The following is a 14,307-nucleotide window of genomic DNA, read 5'->3' as shown; positions in this document are numbered from 1 at the left end:
TTGATTTTAATTTTGTTAAGGAAAACAAAACAAAACAAAGCCATTACTATAGATCAGCGGTCCCCAACCCCCGGGCCTCGGACCGGTACCGGTCCACGAGAGTTGAGGCTCAGGTGTGAAATGTGTGGTTTTCAGGGTTTTTAATCAGTTTTCAGCGTTATTTTGTTATCGTTTTTATCGTTAACTTGGTTTTCATGGGTATTTTCAAATGTGTTATGAATAAATCTTCTTTTTTCAGTACCGGTACTAGTTTTATTTTGTTGTATTTATCCGTGACACCTTAAAGGCCCGTCCGTGAAAATATTGTCGGGCATAAACCGGTCCGTGGCGCAAAAAAGGTTGGGGACCGCTGCTGTAGATAATTCAGCAAGGAGCTTAAGAAGGAAGTCATCTGGAATGCAAGCAATGTAAAAATTTATTCTGTTTGCATTACATGAGTGTCGGAGGGTTATGGTGAAAAACATTAACTTGATGTGTTCAATAAATCCATAATTGAGAAGCTGCTTTTACGTTCTTTCAGCACATGAGTACGTCTCTCAGAAACACTTCTTCTACAAACTTTGATTTTGTAGCAAATGCAACATGTTACAGCCACAAGTGATGTATAGGACTATTTTTAGATGCTCTGACCTAGCCCTTATTCAAACAATTACGAGAACTCAATAAATGTAATCAGTGACATTTGTGCTCACCTGTAAAATGTGGAGGACACAGACACTTATATGTTCTGTAGTGTGGATCTGTCGATCCATTGCTCAAACAGACTCCTTTGTTTTCACAGGGGTTATCCAAACAAGCATCAAACTTTTCACAAAACCTCCCGGAATACTTGTGGTGACATTGACAGTGGAATGCACTCTCTCCGACTCCTGTTTGACAGACACCGTTCCCCGAACAAAGTCGAAGCATCGGGGAGCTCCGACAAAGTTGGGTTTTAACTGTGACGTTCAGCCTCAAACCTAGCGTGCACAGCTGTGTGTCCCCTTCGTGCAGCGCAATAAAATAACGGTAACCCGGCATGAGCCACCTGGCATCGACTTGCTCTCTTTCATTTATGTTGTGAGGGAAGAGAAACTGATCTTCTCTCTGTCCTGTTGCAGAACAGCTTTCAAAGTTATCTTTTGACACATTTAGGAGTTTGATGCCATATGACTTGAGTGTTTCATCAGCAGACATCAGCAGTTTGTCTCCATGTTGTAGCTGAAGTGGGCATATCTGTGGGAAGTTGAAAGGCTGCTCACTTGACTCGTCTCCCCGCTGGGAATCCCAACACTCAGAAACACTCCTGCAGATGTTCCCTATTAGAGTCCAATTCATTTGGATTGTGTTTTTTTTAAGGTGCCATTCGGTTGAAGGTTGCCTGTTGCAAAGGATTTGGCAGTGGATCATATGAATGGCCACAAAAATGAGACTCACGTGAAACAATGACAATCTCATGTCTCCTCTTTCTCTGTATTTAATCCAAATCAGTTTGGGACTTTTAAGAACGACTTTATGTGATGCTCCAAAGTCCACCAGAGTAGCAATCGCCTGAAGAAAACAAAGAGATTTTTTAAAATATGTTTTACGGCTACACACTGTTGCTGCTTAAAACTTTATCCAGAGCACTAAAAGCGACTGAGCCCACGCTGTTATTATGAAGATTTCATTTCACAATAACACCACAAACCTATGGTTTCTGCGAGGGTAGCAGAAGCTGTCATAATCATATGCAGTGCTGCTGACCACCAAGTGTGTCACAGCAGCCTCAGCCTCCCGGAGGTTTCTACAGAGAGTGACAATGTCAGATAAAATATTCTCTCTCCCCTGCTGGTGCCTGATACCTCAGTGTCAGGCAGCGAGATGAGTTAAAGCAGACAGCATTGTCTTCCTCCCTCAGGCCTTTTTCATACGTGTGCGCCAGATAAAACAACAAAGTAGAGAAGCCTCGCTGCAAGAAAAACTCTGCTTCTTGATCAGCTCACAAGGGCTGATATGAATAACTTCATGGCGATAAGTAATAAAACGCTGAATATGGAACACCAATATCAATAGAAGAGGGAGTGATAAAATGAATGAGATTGCAAGTATTGTCTTGGGGGCTCTGTGGGGACCCAGAAGACTTCATTTACACGAGATGAGGATGACTATTGTGTTTCACCGAACAAATTGGAAACCTGTCAGCTGATTTGTGAGAGAAAAAATATTGAATTAAAATTTTAATAAAAGAGGACAAAATGTGGGATAGGTTTAGTGATTGCAGAATAATAATTACCAGCACCTGTGCAATGGCCATTTACATGTAGTTATTCGTTTTTTAATTAACTTTTATTTAAAGTTCTTCAGTATTTTTACATTGACAATGAATCAAAGGAGATTAGATATGAAAGGATTCATTCATAGCAACAGAGCATCCCTTTATTTTTTCAGCATTTTGATGTTTTCTATCTGGTGTGAGCGGTGCTGGTGAAGAGCCAGTCCTGCTTCAGTGCCTTTGGAGAATAAGCCTACACTTCAAAAAGTATGAAACCCGTACATTAGAGTTCTATACCAGAAGTTGTGTCATTGTGTGTGTGGGGGGAAATGTGACAGATGTGATCCTTCTCCATAGTTACAGTAGTTCCAATTTTGGGTCTGGCAATTTCGTGGTGGCAAAAAAAGTGGCCAGACAGACAGGACACTGATGCGCTGTAAAAAGATGTCATTTTGGCAGTCTGTTGGTTTTAGTGTAAAAGCACCAAAAAAAAACATGATGAGATTCTTGCCAGAATATTGTAACTATACTGTAAAACAAAGCACCTCAAAAACGTCTCATAATTATAAAACAGGAGAAAAGAAATCAACGAATGTCATTATGAGATAATAGAAAAAGCTCTTAAAAAACTCAATATATATATTCAAAGAAATTTAATTTGCACATTAAACCTTTTTTTTTTTTAAAGAAAGACTTTGAGCAGATCTCTTTACATAATATGCCAGGAATCTTGAGCTGCTAGTGGAACTAATGATTCAAGTTCTTCTAAAAGTAAGTTTTAGGTATTTACTTGGAAGTTATTATAATACACAAAGGAATCCTGGTTCGAGACTGGATGGAGACACAAATCCAATTAAAGGGTTGGGTCAGGAAGTGAATAAGCAAGTTGCCAAAAGTAGCTTTTTTTCATCTTCATCTAAATTAACTTTAAATGGCCACTGGGACATAAAACAACAACAACAACAACAGAATCATCAGTCAATCTGATTTACAAATTGCTTAAAAAAGGGTAATTTTAAAAAAGCTAACAGGTACAGAAGCAGGACCTCCCGTAAGTTGAAAACAAGCAAAAATAAAGCACCTGGTCTACCATGGAAAATGTCTTGAGAACACAGATTGGTGCCACTGCAATAAAATCAAAACAATTGCCATTGCAAAATATTCTTTTCTTTTGACATTTTTCCATTGTTACATTTATTAATATAACCACAGTAGGAACAAAACTCTAATCCACAATTAAGTTTAATCCTTGATTAGATGAAACTGTGGATTTGGAGAATTGTCAAGCCTGCTGCTCTTGGCTTACAAGTTGTAAAAGTATGTTAATCATCCCCGTCGCATGCCTACAAAGTTTCAAAAGACACGTGAAGATATGGAATTTCTTATATTGGTTTTTAAAAAGTGGCTAACAAACAACTTTAATGAGCTACAGACTAAAAAACACCAAACAAAATTTTAAATAAATGAAAACATGATAACAAAATTGTTAATAAAATTGGAAATCAGAGTTTTATATAGATAGTACAATACAAAAGTACAGAACAAACCCTAAACTCTTTACAATTTGATTCCATGGAGTCAAACTTTCTTTAATTTTTAAAGTGGTCTGGAGAAACAGCTTTCCAGGCTTCTTAATGATCTTTTAAAGTTTTTCCTTGGACATTGGCTGCTTCATTCATTCACAGTGCTGTGCTGTGATGAATCTAAATTTTGATTGGTTCAAATCAAAATCAATATATCCCGGAGAGGTACAAGAGTGAGTGTCTGTAGCCACCTGTAAAACACATTGGTTCTGTTGTGGTTTGGTTTGGCTACATGTCCCCCAGTGGTGTTTGGGATGGAATTATGAATGCCGAAAAGAACCATCAGATTTCAATATCCACCATATAGCATCTTTAAAGCCTCTGATTAGCAGCAGCTTTGTTTTTCAGCATGGCAATGCTCTCAAACACACTGCCAGTGCAGTAAAAGCATACCTGTCATGTCAATCAGTAATGGATTGGCCTCCCCCGAGCCCGGACCTCAACATTATTGAATGATGGAATCATCTTGACAAAGAACAGAACGAAAGGCAGCCGACATCCAAATAAGAGTTCTGAGTTTCCTTTAAAAACTATTCCTGAAGACTACCTGTACTTAAAGAAATTACAAAAAAGCCTAAGAGAGTTAATAAAACTGGTCATACGAAATACTGACTTTGTACAAACTCTTTTTTTGCCTTATATACAGAGTACTGTAAATTATCCACAATAACCAAATGACAACAACCCTGAAACTACCAAATACAGCACAACACCAGAATCTAATACTGTGTCACTATAAGGTGTTTTTGTCTATTAGTAGTAGCACAGTAGTGGCAGCTATGTTTACTGCTATCAGTCGCCTGTAACCAGTAATGTGATTTAGGCAAGAGGTCAGGATGTACTGTATACTCTGAATAGAAATTGGACTTTCACAGTATCAGCTACAATTCAATAATGCACTGCATAATGCTGTATGCTGCAGTACACTTGTTTATATCTCAACTACCACATAATAACAAGACCCAAGTCACCCCAACAGCCTCACCATGAATTGTCCTAAGGTTGGAGTGAAATGAAGACCACCTTATACCACCATGTTGCAGTAAATTGACAACATCAACAAGAAGAATGAGTAAAAAGATAACAGAAGGCACACTAAGGCCAGGAAAGACTATCTATTTGCCACATTTCCACTGGAATTCAGAAAGAATACAATAAGCAAGTAAACCAAACGGTTGTAATCAGCACATTTGTTTCAATACCAAATTACTATCATAACTCATAATACATTGAGAAGCTGTTTAAACCAGCGGTCCCCAACCCCCGGGCCTCGGACCGGTACCGGTCCGTGAGTCGTTTGGTTTGGTTGGGGACCGCTGGTTTAAACCATAGGTCTTTGCACAGTTAACTTCATTTAAACTCTAAATGACATTTATCCATCTTGATCTTGACCAAATCTGATTCTAAATCCATCTAAAATTGCATTCGATACTCACTCATACTTCCACGGCAATCTATAGTGTTTGGCGTCCACTTAAATAAACAGACCAAAAGGTTCTTTTCGGATATTAAGAGGCCTTAAAGGTATTGATCAATTAGGATTAAACTGTGGGCCACACAGTGAAATGGTTCAGCTAATAAGGGCCATGGGGTCAAAAGCAAGGTAATGCTTGTGGGGGTCAACTAATTGTCTCAAACAGCCTCCTGCTATTATTGCACCTCAGTTCACTCCACAATTTAGGATGCCAATCACGCAGGTGTGTAGAGGGCAATGGATCAAGGGAGCTGTGTAAATCCTCGCTTGACTGATGACTGAGAGAGACATGAGGAGGACACAACGAATTATCGCATCATACTGGTAGGTTACATGTCAATTGCTGTCTGTCACAGGTTACAATAGCTGATACGGAGATTGAAAGAAAATTAATCGACAAAATATTTTCATAATCAGCTCCCTTTTTTCTTAAATAAATGGTTTAGGCAACGAAGATTACCGAATGAAGGACATTTTCCCCTATTAATGTCACTTTCTCGACCAAATGACTCAAGAAAGAGATCAGGAGCTTACTCGGTAATAAATAGTCAATACAGCGCTGTAGGTTAGATGAAGATAAAAACTGGATCAAAGAGGACATTTGACATAACAAAGCTTAGTTTGATCAGAAACTAGGCCACATCTGAAAACATTTGCTAACTTGCCAACTAATGAGAAAGATTACATTTTCTTGTTTTCTTCACAAGTAGCAAAGTTTGGCTCATTAAGCTGTCAGCACGATGCACAGACACTGATGAAGATGGTGGTTAGTGACTGAGGCACAATTGCTAGTTACAGTACAATGGCACTTCTGCAAGAACGAGGACGCACAGGTGTAAGTTGAGGCAAACATTGTTGAGATAAATAGTGTAAGCATCCTTGTATATGGTAATTTCTCATTATCATTTCCACAGAACTTTTCACAGCCTGGCAGCTGCAGTGACTGAATGCTGATAGTGTTTGCTATTGTGCTGTATTGAGAGTATTTTTTGTTTTCTTCCCCCCCCCCCCCCCCCCCCCCCTTGCTGCATAGGGACTGGAGATGACTTATCGGAAGTTTATATTTGTACGGCATATTAAATTAAATTGAATTAAATTAGAATTCAAGTTGTAAGCCTCCTACATTGATGAAATCTGCTGCCGTTCTGTCATAACATGTCCCTCAGGATCATCATAACAAAGAAAGGGTCTTTTGCAACTCTCTGTGCCACAGTGAATCTGCTGAAATGATTAAATCAGAAGGCGAAAGCAAATCATCTCTCAATTTATCGCCACACATGAGGTATGCGATGAGATGAACTTCATGACCGGCATTAGACTCGTAGGCTTTTATCAACTTGACAATATTTGGAGCATCATTTGTCATCAGCATGCCAATTCATTCTAAAAGCTTCCTGAGTGAACAATACAAAAAAAAAAAAAAAAACAACAGAAAAAATCTGGAACAGATATTTTACCTGAGAAAGTCTGACACAGACTTTAAATCAGCTGGCACAGAACTCATTTCTCTGTCCACTCACTGTTAAATTCACTTTTGTCAACACTGTGGTGATGGATTTGGTAGATGATGTCCCATTTCAGAGTAGGTTAGAGCAGAAAAAGGTCAACTGCCACCATCATTAAGTGGGTTCGAACACAGACCGGCTCCTGAACATATTTAAAAAGCCAAAACGCTTCAGCTACATTTAATAATAATAAGAAAACGAGCTTTGGTTATTATTTATAACCTTCAAACTGATACAAATCAGCTTTATTACTATATCAGCAGCGGGATGTCTCTGAAACAGCAGTGAACCACCAGCAGGCTACTGGCCACAGCCGCTGCTGGACTGATCGTTTGTGCTCCCTGGGTAGATGTGTGGATCGCCACTAATCACCTATAACAATGATGAGCATCCAGGCCTAAAGCGCCCTGAAAATTAGCCCGTACATCAATTTTCTTACTCTAAATGAAGTGATTGATGCCAAAGGCAAAACCAATTTTCACTCAAATTTCAGGTCGGTTTCCTGAATCATGTAAAGTAATACTGAGAAGACAAGTCACACAGTTTTGGCCTTTATCTTATAAAAGTGCATGGGAAATTAAACTTCACAGACACCTAGTTGTTTTGTTCTTTCTTTGCTCTCTAAAACCTTAAACAACATTTGAAAGAAGCAAAACTACAGAATGTTTTCAAGTCTGTAATATCTCAAACCATGGGTTCAATTAGGCCAAAGCCAGCAGCACAACAGCTTTGCCAGCTTGAAATGAATTGCTCTTTTTTTGTTTGTTTTAGGCACTACCTTTATCAGTCACCAGCCCCCCTATATAGTCTACAGTGTTTCCTGTTTATTTGGGGCTCTGGAGGAGAACCTCAATAAGTTAAGGCAGTGAGTTTTTGTTTGTTTGTAACACTTGTGCAGTGCTTTGGGGATTTGCAGTATATACACTTTCTGCCACGCAGAGCCCTAAGAGCTCTGCATGAAGGAAATACTGCAGGCACGTCTGTGAGGCAGCTTGGTTATCATGATCCAGAATATGTGGCACACCTGCAGACCAGAAAATTGCTTTGGAGAGTTTCGTTTATTTAGTTATTTTTATCCATAGTTTTTCTTGTTTGTTCTGAGTCACCTATATAGAGCTTGTGGCATGCTAATGTTAGGTGTGGATGCTGGAGGTCAAGCAAAAATCTCCACCAACTCTTCTCTTAAAAACTTCACATGAGTGTACAGTATACCTAAGACAGTGTATTTTCCCCTAAACAACAGATTTGTGTTTTAAATTTTATACAACGAATAGTTTCATGTTTATCAGTTTTTTAATCACCAGAAAAACATGTTTTGGTTTCATTTGACCTAAATAAGCAAGTTGATGTGCAAGTTGTCCATGCCATGAGCACTGATGTACCCTCACACCAAACCATGCAGAGCTAATAAACTCATCTTTAACCTAGAGAAAGTATCATTCATAACTTACAAAAAAGGTTTTTTTTTAATTTTATTTCCACTTCACCTCAATACTTCTTAAATGAACTTGGGCCCCAGAAAAGCCAATTGCCTTCTGAATCTTGCTCATATGCAGTTCAACTGGTTTTAACTCGTTATAGCTCATATCCGTGCGGCTATATACTGTTAACTGCCAGTATAGTTTTTATTAGCACTGCTGAGCCAGCCAGGGATTTCCACTAGAGTCACTTAAGGTTTTAATGTGATTCTCCTGTTCGGTATTGGTTTTGACCCTGTGCCCTGTGCACACAGATTCCATGAAACTTTTAATATATTTCGATGTAGATGATGAAATCCACCAAATTCTTTGCAGTTTTAAAATAGAAAAGAGACTCTATTTGCTTATGAATTTTTTCTTTAGTGTGAGGGGGGGGGGGGGAGAAGTAAACTGAGTTCTAACATTGAATGTATTGTTTATTTTTTAATTAAATGTGGGTTTACTATTTGTGGGTTTACAGCGGAGCATCTGCCTTCATCTCACTCTATCCCCAGCATCCTCCTCTGTCACAACAACCCTCTGCATGTCCTCCTTCGCTACCTTCATCCAATTCCACTGTGGTCTTCCTCTTTTCCTGCTGCCTAACAGCTACATATTCAACATCCCTTGTCCAGTAAATCCACTATCCCAGACTATCTCAGCCTTGTCTCTCTTTTTCTCCAAAGTGCTCGACCTCAGCTGTCCCTCATTTCTAATCCTGTCCACTCTGGTAATTCCCAGCTTATTGTATTTATTGATCATTTGTTTATTTCAGTTACATCTCTTTAAAAATATTTTTTTACCTTTTTGATTTAGATCCCATTTGCACGTGGTTCCAAAATGTACCATAACCGGTGATTTGTGGACAATTTTCATAACTACGTGACTCACTTGAACTAAAATAAAAATGTGTGCTGCTAAAGTTAGCCAGCTTTAACAAGTGGCGCATGTCTTACTATTTTCCCCCATCGTGATGTCACATTTTGATTACTGAGCACCTCAGGGAGTGCTGGATGACATTATACAAAAAATAAATAAATCACTTTTTGGTTCAACACCGGTCATTACTCAGACTAATTTCTCCTAATTTAGAGACACTGATTGATTTTTTTTTTACACTAACAACAACAACAACAACAACAATAATAACTGTGCACACTACTACAACCTATACCAGTCTTAAGAGTTTGAGAAGTTTTAAAAAGTTACTATAATGCAAAGATGAAAGAGGCTACATCAACAAGATTGAACTACAGCTTAGCATTAAATGTAGCTAACGCGTCCCTCTGCCCCCATCCTGCACATGCTAGGCCCAGGATTTACTATGGACGGCTAATCTTACTGGTAGGGAGTACACATGGACCATCTGCTGCATGCAGAAACGGTGCAGCAGACACCTCTCTGCTGACTTGCAATTAACGCCGTTTCATCGTGTGTGCCGGTGGGATATAAGCTCACCATTAAGTTGCAAAGGTGTTCCGCCCTGGGACGGTGACTTGTACCATCATTCTGGAGAATTTGCTAGTCAGAGGGGAGATGTGTATCTCCGTGGGGAATAAGACAGCTGAGCCGTCTAAGCGACAACGGGGGAAACACGTTGCTAAGGAAATGTGATCAGAAGCTGAGGGCTGAAGGCGTGCCTGTCTGCTGAGGAGATGGCCCTCTGTGGCAGGGCAGGGCGGGGATACGGGGCTGCTTGATTGATTATTTAATTAGGCTTAACAAAATATTCATTAGCGAGGCGAGTCATTATCTTGTGTAAACAATTGAACCTCTCCTACAAAATGAAAATGGTTTTTATATAGCCTATTACCTGAGAGGTGAAAAAATTAAAAAAAAAAAAAAAAAAAAAATTGACTGGGGTCTCTCAAAGCCTAGCTATAATTGATCCTCTGCAGGTCTGGATTAGGAACGCGTTTAATAAGAACTAAAACTCCAAAACTGTTGTTTCGTGCATCTGGTTGCCTAGCAGGCTAAATGAATTACCGTAGCACTTTGTCATGCATGCGCTACTTCAATTGCTTGGGCTGATGCGAAGATTACACTAGACTATCATAATGCAACAATTCAGAATGTGAATAGCTTTATCAGCTTTTAATTTTTGCACCGGATTATTGGGAACATTTTTTAGGAAATGCATTTCCTTTCTTGATGAGAGTTAGAGGAAGATTGATTTCATGTAGAGCTTTTTGATTAGTATTTGCATAATGAAAAGAAGCAACTATGGCTATAGCCTGGCCTGTCCGCACTACTGAACAGTTTCTATCATGCCTCTGTTCAGTGCACATCAACTGCTTCAGGAGTGGTTATGTGTGTCTGTGTCTGTGTGCAGCAACTTCCTGGAATTGTCACTATTGGCCGGAAGTCAGTGGGAAAACTCCTCAAGGGTACATTTGGTACCATTTCACAGCTCACTTCTTTTTTACACCCTCTTCCATCTAACGCTCACAGAAACACACACGCACATAAGCAGCAGGAGGGTACATCCATAGTGGTATTGTGTTTATATCATATTTAATATTTATTTGCAGAGGGAATGTTTTGACAGCTTGTGTGTTATTTTGTTTTTCATTTTTCCTTCAATGACCTACATCCTGCTTGCTGTACAGGTATATTCACACCACAGAGCCATACTGCAATCAGTCTTCTGCTGGTTGTTGCTGAAAACAGTATAAGCAAGGGGTTAAGTGCCTTGCTCCAGGGCATTTTGGCAGTGGCTGCTGAGGGAGAGAGGAGACTGTTTGCCATTTTACATTCCAACCCTGATTCCTCCAGCTGGCCAGTGACTCTCCATCCATTAGCTTGTCACTGGTTTATTTCTGTTCTCTGACCAGGAAACATACCCGCGTCCCAATAAATACAATGTAGTTCCTCAAAGATCCTCCACTGTTATTTACATTGGCACCAAGGCGTTGCTGATGTAACCAATTATGGTGATGTGTTTTATGCAATGGGAAATAGTGTTGCAATATCTGGGACAGCAGAAAACTGCAAACCACTTTTTTTCTAGCAATAGAAACAATTAAAACCACATTTTTGTTATTATTTCCCATGTCATTTTATTGCAGTAATAAAGAGAACATGTATTCGACCCATTTCTAAGCTCCACTGAGAAACTGAGGGAGATGACAGATATTTTCATAAAGGTCACCCTCTTCTCTTTCACCTTACTTTTCTTGATGGTTTGCTCACAGTAGTATTCTCAGCACACTTCACTCCTTGCAAGCTGCTTCTGTGGTGTGTCCTCCACACGCCTCCTCTGCTAGCCACAGGCTTTTGCCCTACAGAAGCTCTTCAGATCATCACATCAGTAGTCAGTTTCAAGTAATTTCAGGATCAATTTTTAAAATGGCTGTTCTTATCAAAATACATCAGTGTGAAGCACATATCTGACCTTAAGAGTTGACATATTCTATCTCCTATGCTTATCTTGGTGAAAGACATTTAAGTTCTCAAATTTGGTTTGCTTCCCCACTGTGACTAGATTAACGAGCTGCCCTTTTGCTTGTAGCATCAGCCATATTTTCTGCAGCTTTAGGTAGCTTCATTATATACAGAAATATTGACCTTCAGCGCTTTTTATGAGAATGTATAGCAGGGAAAAGCAAGCATTTATCTATATAGCCCTGCAAACTATTCTCATCATTCCATATCTTCCAGTACTGTTCCAAGTCCTTGCTGGTATTTTGGCTCTTTGATAGGAAGTGAATATTTTACATTTGAGTCTTGCTTTTTCACTAAATTCACTTTGTAACAATAACATTAATTACGCAGTCATTATAACAAATGACTGTAAAGCTGTGTAATTTGCATCATGCTGCCCTGTAATCTGGGGTTAAAGTGGGCTAGAATGGCATTCTGGTACCTTCAGTTAATAAGCAACAAACTCTAATAGGCAGGTAATGCATATTACTTTTGAATTAGTTATTTTTTGTCTTGCAGTCTGGTGTTGCTTCCAGTAACTGGATGGAGATACTTGCTCAGTAATAACAAAATAATGACATCCCCAGGCTTACACCTTTATCAACACTGCTTTTTCCTTCTTATCCTTGTGATGTGTTCGTGTGACGTAAAATTCCTGCACCTAGATGAGATGAGAGATTTTTTTCAATGGTAACGCTATATCATTTTAGCATTTTTCAATCAAGCATTAGGCCTATACAGTAAGTGTTTCTGAATTATCGTGACTAACTAGTCAAATACAAATTTTTTAATATTCAAAGACTGCATGAAAATACTGGGAAATTTAATGGCTAGTATTTTCATGCAACACTAAATTCAATCACCAAATTCTAGTTTTTCTAATGGCTTACTACCCCTTACTGTCCAGGGGTTGGATCTCAGCAATAACTTGTGAAACATCTGCTTAATTCTTTTCACACTGAGTTGGCTAAATCCACAAATCTAATCTATAGGTATGCCAACACTGATAACCTCTCTGAAACCCTGCAACATAATCTACACAGTAACCTCATTTGAAACGTATCTACATGCTGTGTCGACATAGCTCGCAGCTGTTCTGATCGGCCTGGTTTTTGAATTTATCAGTAAGAGAATAACAGTCATTGCCTTAATATAATGACAAATGTCAGCAAATTCCTGCAGAGAGATTCTAGGTCCTAGCATTTTATTTGTTTCTGTCATGGCTGGCACCAGATATAAAACACCGGGACAAGACCACAGTGGAATTAACACATAAAACATGACACAAAAGCATGAATGCTGGTAACAGCATCAGCCACCAAAGAAAGTCTAAAGCAAAGAAAATCTGCTGGAACTCACAAAACAAGTTGCAACTTATTTCTAAGCAATTTTTCTCTCCACACTGCACCACTACACCCAATCTTAGAGTTCCTGCACCTGCCAAATGCCACTTTAAACCCTGCCTGTAATGTATGTATGTCTTGGGTTTGTAATTCTCAGTATCACCGAACAAGGAAATTCGTTTTTGTTGCTGTTGTTTGTTTTGTTTTGTTTTCTAATGTAAAAAAAAAAAGTTCATCCATTTCCAGTATTAGTACACCAAGAAAGTTTAAGTGACACAGAAAGCCAGAAAATGTACTTTAAATCCACAGTGATTAAAGAGCTTCAGTGGAATTTATACACATTAAGCCAACTGCAACAATCACTTTTAAAGGAATTAAACAATAATTGATTAGCAATCATTTGGGGTAGTTTTTAGTACCTTGCTGTAGGTTAGAAAGTCTGTGGGCTTGATGCACTTTACTACAGTAAGTGCTGACTCAACAACTTGTTAATCAAGCCTGCAGTTATGCACACACAGTCAGCTGCATGGAGCCCGCTGAGAAATACTTGGATCCCTCTTGAATATAGATATAATTAGATTGTTGCACAAGATCTTGCTGGCTGAATTATCAGCCAAGCCACACGCTGCATGTTCACTAAACAGAATGTAGTGAAGACTGCAAAACGACATCAGTGGGATATAAAAAACACACAAACTCCAGTTTGACATTCAAAAGTTAAAACACTTTACTTAGTTAAAGATGGTCAGATAACATTCTGCACTGCCAATACTGTCAGCCATTAACTCTAACTACCAGTATAAATGTAAAAACAGACCCAAGTAGTCGACGTTTGAAGAACTTCCTGCCCAGAATGTCAAAACAGAACCCAGAAAAGTGAAAATAATGAATCTAGACAGACATTACTAAAATGTCACAGAAAAACACTCAAGTATTAATTACTGATTCACAGGCCAAATGCCATGTTGTAATTGCCTCAAAACTTAAATGTTTAAGGTGCTAAACTAAAAAGTTATATTTCTTAATTTTTTCCCTGAGAACCGCAGCTATTAATCAACATTTAGATGTGGCAGCAGTTATTCTGCTGCCCCTGAGTTATGTGACCTTTTCCACTTTCTCAACTGCATACCGCAGTGTCTCCTGAGGTAAATGCTGTTGTACTGTATGTAGCATATGCTCATTTAATAAAAATGCAATATATTATCCTGCAATTCCCCAAATTGACCTACAAAGATTGTATTCCCATCAGGCTTGGGGGCAGAAAATATGTATAAAATGAGTAATTGCTG

General features: G+C 38.9%; 1 protein-coding gene across 4 annotated transcripts in view; it reads right to left on the bottom strand.

The window, feature by feature from the left end:
* Positions 1-13,342, bottom strand: part of eys (EGF-like photoreceptor maintenance factor) — a 166,654-nt gene extending 153,312 nt beyond the window's left edge. For 2 of the 4 annotated variants that reach the window (XM_085183230.1, XM_085183231.1), the window contains exons 1-2: positions 9,711-12,397; positions 693-1,530 (exon numbers count right to left, since the gene is read on the bottom strand). In XM_085183230.1, the coding sequence (XP_085039356.1) occupies positions 693-1,530; positions 9,711-9,713 (841 nt within the window). In that variant the 5' untranslated portion in view covers positions 9,714-12,397. Of the gene's footprint in view, positions 1-692; positions 1,531-9,710 lie in introns of those variants that run through there. The other 2 variants (XM_085183233.1, XM_085183232.1) reach the window with 2 other exon arrangements.
* Between the last annotated feature and the right edge of the window lie 965 nt (positions 13,343-14,307).

The sequence above is a fragment of the Neolamprologus multifasciatus genome, chromosome 13 (assembly GCF_963576455.1).
Source record: "Neolamprologus multifasciatus chromosome 13, fNeoMul1.2, whole genome shotgun sequence".
NCBI classification, from domain to species: domain Eukaryota; kingdom Metazoa; phylum Chordata; class Actinopteri; order Cichliformes; family Cichlidae; genus Neolamprologus; species Neolamprologus multifasciatus.
This window is presented reverse-complemented; position numbering and strand designations above follow the sequence as displayed.